Raw genomic sequence first — 8,189 nt, forward strand, 5'->3', positions numbered from 1 at the left:
GTGACAAAGGGCAGCCCTGCCGGAGTCCAACATGCACCGGAAACAAGTCTGACTTACTGCCGGCGATGCGAACCAAGCTCCTGCCCCGGTTGTACAGGGACCGACCGGCCCTTAGCAAAGGGCCCCGGACCTCGTACTCCCGGAGCACTCCCCACAGGGCGCTGCGAGGGACACGGTCGAATGCCTTCTCCAGATCCACGAAACACATATGGATGGTTGGGCAAACTCCCATGAACTCTCCACCACCCTGAAGAGGGTATAGAGCTGATCCAGTGTTCCGCGGCCAGGACGAAAACCGCATTGTTCCTCCTGAATCCGAGGTTCGACTATCAGTCGAATTCTCCTCTCCAGTACCCTGGCATAGACTTTACCGGGGAGGCTGAGGAGTGTGATCCCCCTATAGTTGGAACACACCCTCCAGTCCCACTTCTTGAAAAGAGGGACCACCACCCCGGTCTGCCAGTCCAGAGGCACTGTCCCCAACCGCCACGCGACGTTACAGAGGCGTGTCAACCAAGACAGCCCAACAACATCCAGAGACTAAAGGTACTCAGGGCGGATCTCATCCACCCATGGTGCCTTGCCACCGAGAAACTTCTCAACTACCTCGGTGACTTCAGCTTGGGTGATGGACGAGTCCACTTCCGAGCCCCCGGCTTCTGCTTCCTCATCGGAAGACATGACGCTGGGCTTGAGGAGATCCTTGAAGTATTCCTTCCACCGTCCAACGATATCCCAAGTCGAGGTCAGCAACTGCCCACCTCCACTGTAAACAGTTTTGGCAGAGCGCTGCGTCCCCCTCCTGAGGCGCCGGACGGTTTGCCAGAATTTCTTAAAGGCCGAGCGATAGTCCCTCTCCATGGCCTCACCGAAATCTTCCCAGACCCAAGTTTTTGCCTCCGCAACTACCTGGGCTGCAGTCTGCTTGGCCTGCCGATACCCGTCAGCTGCCTCACGCTCCCAGACCAGAGTTTTTGCCTCCGCAACCACCCGGGCTACAGTCCGCTTGGCCTGTCGGTGCCCGCCAGTTGCCTCAGGAGTCCCACAAGCCAACCAAGCTCGAAAGGACTACTTCAGCTTGACGGCATCCCTTACTTCCGGTGTCCACCACCGGGTTTGGGGATTACCGCCACGACAGGCACCGGAGACCTTACGGCCACAGCTCCAGGTGGCCGAATCGGCAGCGGAGGTGGAGAACGTGGTCCATTCGGACTTGGTGTCTCCAGTCTCCCTCGGGATCTGGTTGAAGCTCTGCTGGAGGTGGTGGTTGAATATCTCCCGGACAGGGGGTTCTGTCAAACGTTCCCAACAGACCCTCAAAATGCGTTTGGGTCTGCCGAGTCTGTCCAGCTTCCTCCCCTGCCATCGGATCCAACTCACCACCAGGTGGTGATCAGTTGACAGCTCCGCCCCTCTCTTCACCCGAGTGTCCAAGACATACGGCCGGATGTCAGATGAAAGAACCACAAAGTTGATCATCAACCTCCTGGCCTAGGGTGTCCTGGTGCCATGTGCACTGGTGGACACCCTTATGCTTGAACATGGTGTTCGTTATGGACAAACTGTGACTAGCACACAAGTGCAATAACAGAACACTGCTCTGGTTCAGATCGGGGGGGCCGTTCCTCCCAATCACGTCCCTCCAGGTATCACTGTCATTGCCCACATGAGCGTTGAAGTCCCCCAGTAGAACAATGGAAGCAATAAGCAAGCCCACACCAGCCCATTGCCTCTCACCGCGGGCAACTCCAGAGTAGTGGAGAGTCCAGCCTCTCTCGAGGAATAAGGTTCCGGAGCCCAAGCTGTGCGTGGAGGTGAGCCCGACTATCTCTAGCCGGTACCTCTCAATCTCCCGCACAATCTCGGGCTCTTTTCTCACCAGCGAGGTGACATTCCATGTCCCCAGAGCTAGTCTCCATGTCCAGAGATCGGGTTGTTGGGGCCCCTGCCTTCGACCGCTGCCCGGGCCACTGTGCACCAGCCCCCTACGAATCCTCCTGCAGGTGGTGGGCCCACGGGAGGACATCCCCACGTCGCTCATTCGGGCTAAGCCAGGCCGGGGCCCGGCCACCAGGTGCTCGCATCCGAGCCCCAACCCCAGGCCTGGCTCCAGGGTGGGGTCCTGGTTGCGCCGTACCGGGCGACATCATGGTCCTTGATTTAGTTACTTTACCTTCAAATGGTTATGACTTTTATGGCCTTCAAATTAGATTCCATTACTGTATATTCCTAAGAAAGCTTGCAAACCCCTTTTTGTGTGGCTGCCTGTCATTGGACTTTGTAGGTATTTTCTGTAGCAGGTTGCCATATTCCAGTTCAAGGTGGATGTATTGTTGGCAGTATAACTGCTGGAAAAAAAGCTATAAATATAGAAAAGACTAAAGAAGATGGACATTTTTTAAAGCACAAAAATATAAAAGATAAAATGACAAAATACACATTAAAAATCAATTTAAAGTAAAACTAAAGTGAATTAATTAAAGCGGATAAACCCATATCAGGAGCTAAAGGATTGAGGGGCTCATAGCCGACATTATACCATATTGTGGAAATAGTGCTATAAAAATGAGCTTCCACAGTTTCCTATTTTGGGTATGGAAGAGGCTATTGTGCTGTTTTCCTTTAATAGAGGTAAGTATTATAGCACCTAACAACCTAAAAAATACCCTGAAGAATGTGTGCTGCTCCAAAATGTGCTTTGAACGAGTGTTCCACCTCACTTTTTTTTTTTTTTTTTTTTTTAAACCAAAAAATCTAATAAGCCTCAACTGCAGTATGTTAAAGTAATATTTGGTCAGGTTTTAATTATTGGAGTCTGTTGATAAGTACAGCAGCTAATAGTGACAAGGTCCTACTGACAAATGCAAAACAGAATCACAAGTGCAAAAACAAATATGCTTTGCTAAAAAAAAGTAACAGCCAGAAGTTCCAGTGAATGTTACCACAGTGAGCCTCAGCCCACAGTCAAGTGTTTCCTTAAAAGGAGTCTGCCTGTGTACTCCACTCTGTCAGGTGCTACAGTTTGAGTAGTGTTTTTCTCAAACTAGTTCCATCTCCAAAGGAGAAACGAGTAGATAGACCGGCAGAGACGAAGCAAATATCTAGAAGTTTCCTGCTTTATATCTGCGTCAAAATGAAGTCTCTGCTTCTGCTCTTGTTCCATTTGTGATTTTCAGGTAAAGTAAGCATTTTGGAGGAGGCAGCTCTTGATTCATTCCATAGTCAGATAAGTCAGCAAACTGCCAACAGTGATAGTGACCCCAAAGTGAATCTGACAGCACATGATATCTACAAAGAGCTGCGACTGCGCGGCTATGACTATGGGAAGACTTTCCAAGGCATCCTGGAGTCCAACAACAACGGTAGGACTAATGTGTGGTTTGTGTGTTTTTGAACATTTTTAAAGGCTTTTTTTGTCCTCATTAATTTTATTATAGTACAGAGTTGTCATTGCTATAGTGTGATACAGACTAAATTAATTCAGACATATCATCCCAACTTAAATAATCATTTAATATTACAGTTATTCTGAACAGAGTAGTAGTTAGCTAAGCCATCTGGTAGTCTCACATCCTAGCAGTAATTAACTATAGTGAACAGTTAACTGTATAAAATGACATAACTTCCTATTCATAACAGAATCAGACAAATGAACAAACGAACATAAAAATGAATACTAAACAAAAATAAACAACTGGCATGAGGTGACTTTGTTCCCCTTGTAAGATAAAAATTCACCCTAACAGAAACATTCATAAACACTTATATCTGAATACATCCCTTCCTAATACTAATCAATAAGCCCAAGTAACACTACAAATCACTAAATAAACCTTATTTTCCTACCTCATCCAAAAGGAAAAACAGATCAACTTTTATTACAGAGACAAACTTTTGATCTAACAGAGCAATTCTACACTAAACCAACTCCCTACACTCTAAAAAACATGCTCGTACGCACAATAAGTACTGCTTTAGCATGGCAGAACCCTCTACTTTCTAATTTCTGATTTGCTAATTTCCTAATTTCGACACCTTTAGAATTTAACGTATAACACACTGAAAATAAACAGTCATAGAAAAGAAAGAATAACCGACCAGGTGATCCTCTTTCCCCCACACATAACACAGTTTCAATGACACGCACGTCTGTACTGTAAAACAAACAGCTTCAATTCTGCTACAATTCTTTGTCCACTGCACGTCCAGACAAAAACCCAATGGGCAAAATTTCGGGACGATCCCCATTCTTTTCTTTTGTGACTTAAAACCCCCAATGATGATGAATGCTGGGGAAAACTGTCTCCAGGCTTCTTTTAGGGCGATCACCAACAAGGCCTGCAGTGAACCTGATTGTAGGAACCAGACATAGTGTAAATCCTAAAACTGAACTCAAAATACAACATAACTGTAACACAAACATTTGTAATGTAACTAAACTACTTGTATAAAAGCTCTAACCAAAAATCTTCTGCTGAGATGAGCTGAAAATATGAAAATACTCAGTGACAACTGTTATGCATGAATTGTGTACAGTATGAATATATAAAAATATAATGTCCAAGTCCATTGTCCTTTGATCAGTTCAGCTCCTTGCAGTTTCACTCTGTCACCACTTGCTTTCTTCCATCCTCACCGGCTGCAATGTCTCTCTCTCGACTGCTCTAAGCATGACTGACCTCAGTACCTCTGACTTGCACTCCCTCCTCAAAGGGTCAGATAGATGAGAACACAACTAGGTCATAACCCGTATTGTCATCAAGGGGAGCATCAGCTTCACTCAAACTCCCTCCTCATCCAAGGAATCCCTTGGATCACATCTTCTCTCTCCTCCTCCGGGGAACCTTCACGTACACGACATCTCTTGCTCTCACTTTGGAGTCTCCATCCTTTTGGGCCTCTCTGTCCTGCAAGGAGGAAACACAAACAACACAGACCACACAGGAGGTCCTGCACATAGCATCAACACACCCCGAGCAGAAAAACGCACAATCTAAAAGAACTACCATTCATCAATTTTCAATTAGAAGAAAAGTGTTATAAGCAGAAGAATGTACTAGCATCTACATGAAGATATTACTAGATCTGAATAAAATAACGAAGTTGTGACAACTAACCAAAAGTGCAAATGACAGTAAAGTTTACCTTAGGTTACCTCCTGAAGAGAGCCCTCCTGTATTGAATTTTAGTCACAAGATTCAAAATATAACATGATGAGAAATAACCACTGTATGTGTCCACACATCACATTACATTCAGAACACAGAAGTACAGTATCATGTGTTTGCTTGATTCGCTTTCCCATCGCCCTGTACACTCACTAATTTATTTGTCATAATATTGTCCTTTTTTCCCCATATCACATTATGAAAATGGAAATCTAAACAACTATCACATCCTTGCCAGACCCTCTGGTAGAACTACAGGGTCCCAACATTAAAACAATCACTTAATTAACCAATTGTGCAATTGATAAAAAGTAATCTACAACCTTTTTGATAATCAGTCAGCTATTTCCAAAAGCTAAAGCTTCTCTGCTTTCTGTTTCTCAACTATTCATTAGGTTTCTTTATTTCATATGTCGGTACATTAAGTTTGTTACTGAGTAAAAGAGTTTGATATCAGGACTTTGAGATCCTAGTAAAAATGACATGTGACATTCACAACTCTATAAAGAAAAAGATCTGGAATCTGTGGTATCACATTAAGCTGGACTACACCTAAAAAAAGAGAAGACGAAAACTAAACCAATCAATGTAATTAAAACATCATATAACCATGATCCTCAAATGATCAGCGTACAAAAACCTGAAAGAACACAATAAACATAAATGCTAACTGAGCTAGTGAGAAGCCGCATTTCAATTATTTCAGGTAAATTCTTTTAAAAATAATTTCACATAGTCTGGGAGAGTGAAGGCCAGCGTGGACTTGTAAGAATGATTAATTCAACAATTCATGTTCAACTCCACAATATGTATTTTCTTAACCATGGTTGATCCAGGAGCCCCAGCTACTTTACTGTTACTGTCTTTATCTGTAAGAGGACACCACTTGTCCCTCCTCTGACCAAACTGTTCATATACCGTAAAATCCGCACTATTGAGCGTACCTGACTATAAGCCGTACCCACGAAATTTAAGAAGAGAACAAATTTTGTACATATATAGGCCACAATTGTCTATAAGCCACTGCGCACGTGTCTACGTTGCAACATGAGATATTTACATAGGGTGTTACACAGCTTTTGTCGTCTTTTTGGATTGAGTCAGTTCTTCACGCTGCCTTCTCCAACGTTGCATTGATGCCAAGCTTACGTGCAGCAGCTGTATTTCCTTCTTCGACAGCCAGATCGATCGCCTTTAACTTGAAAGCTGCATCATATACATTTCTTCGTGCGTTTTCTATGATGAGGGTGTGTGCATGAAGCGCAAAATGACTGATCTGAAGAATTTAGTGTGAGTGCATTTGATTTAATTCGAGCAGTTTCATTGGTCCGCTGTGACCTGTTCGGTAATCTCATTGGTCTGATGTGACCAGGCTAAATGTATTGGCGGCATGAAGCTTGTTAGCCTGTAAAAATCCATAAATTAGCCGCATCATTGTTTAAGCCGCGGGGTTCAAAGCTTGTGACAAAGGTAGCGGCTTATAGTCCGGATTTTACGTTACTTCACCTGTTCCTTACAATACAGTAATTTTTGCAGTGAAACTTTGTCCCTATTCAGCTAACATTGTTAGAAAATCAAAGCAAACAATCAGAGTCATGAAATCCCAGTGACACGTCTCATAGTCCAGTACACATCATTTCCTCAATGTACTGGAGGACATTACATGAGACCTTACCTGCCAATTTCCTCATGCAATCCTGCTAAATTTATTAAAAATATGAGAACAGCAGCACTCTGAAAGATGCAGAACATAAGTCAATCATATTAAACCACTTGACCTCAGGTGGAACATCCAACAACAGCGCATGTAAATTTGAAACTTCAGTTTAAAAATAAAGATTTATGAGAATTAACACACTGCTCAGATAATGTAGAAAATGTACCACTTGATACTTAGTTTTGTCCACTGTCATTGCGGGCAAAATTGAAGTATTATTGCATAGATTTTGCTACATAATCCTTGAGCCTGTATGTTTTAACCCATAGTCTGTTTTCACTACAAAACGTGAATAACTGTTTTCCCTTTTTTTCCCTATTTTATTACAGCTACCTATTTCTCTTTCATGAGAGAAAACTATATTTTCTTATATTGCTTTTTGTTGTATCAACTATGTGAGTGTACTTTAAACTTGGTTTGAAAATATTGAAGAGTGCAGTGAATTTGACAGACAGGGAGTGAGGCCTCTTGACAGATCATCATTAATAAGTTCATTCACATTCTAACAAAATTTTATAAAGGTGTTATCCACATCCAGACCAATACACCATGGCCTCGGCTTTTCTTCTCCTTTGTCCTTTTGCCCCCATAGTCATTTGGTTTTGTGCAGCCAGAACCACAATGTCACATTCCAGACACCAGTTCTTGCAGCTCAGCAGTCTCTTTCCTTCCTCTGGAACTGCAGGAAATAGAGTTTTAAAAAGTCAGCATGACTCACACTATCTTTATTGTTGTCCCAGTGATGAATACTTAAGAGGGGGGACCCTGCCCTTTGTTCATTGGTCCCCGTGCCCCCGGGTTGCCCTGTTGACCCTGGGTAAATCTGCCACAAGACCACTCAGGGCATCTGTCTCTCACATCCTCCCGCAGTGGAAGCACCTTGCTCTTTGGCCTGCAGGAAACCTTCTTGTCCTCTGAGGCCTTCCAGCCCACCCCCCGGTTGTGCGTATATCAGCTGGGGGATGACAACGGCAGGCACTGAAGATGGAGGGGGTCTGGCTGGCTCAACAGGAGTCACAGGCACAAGCACCTTTTTTCTTCCATCTTTTTCCAGCCGGGGAACAAAGCACCCCTTCACATTGGTGTGACATTGGATGTTTTAGATTCAACCGGTTCTTTTATCTGAAGGCCCCAAGAAGTAACACTCAGGAAACAGGAATCAGCTTTACGTAGATTTATTTTCTTCTGGTTAAATGCAGAGTTATTACAGCGCTGGGCTCTAAGAGATGACAAGTCTCCAAGAGCTCTGATAATAGGAAGTAATTCACATATATCTTCTCGGGCTGGGACTGCCCTGTACATGA

The 8,189-nt window shown here is 44.0% G+C and overlaps 1 protein-coding gene across 4 annotated transcripts in view; it reads left to right on the forward strand.

Moving 5' to 3' along the window:
- Positions 1-8,189, forward strand: part of fasn (fatty acid synthase) — an 84,283-nt gene that overhangs the window by 35,917 nt on the left and 40,177 nt on the right. For all 4 annotated transcript variants that reach the window (XM_020608886.1, XM_020608884.1, XM_020608885.1 and 1 more), the window contains one exon: positions 3,177-3,362. In XM_020608886.1, the coding sequence (XP_020464542.1) occupies positions 3,177-3,362 (186 nt within the window). The remainder of the gene's footprint in view (positions 1-3,176; positions 3,363-8,189) is intronic.

This window comes from Monopterus albus, unplaced genomic scaffold, assembly GCF_001952655.1.
Source record: "Monopterus albus unplaced genomic scaffold, M_albus_1.0 scaffold96.1, whole genome shotgun sequence".
NCBI lineage: Eukaryota > Metazoa > Chordata > Actinopteri > Synbranchiformes > Synbranchidae > Monopterus > Monopterus albus.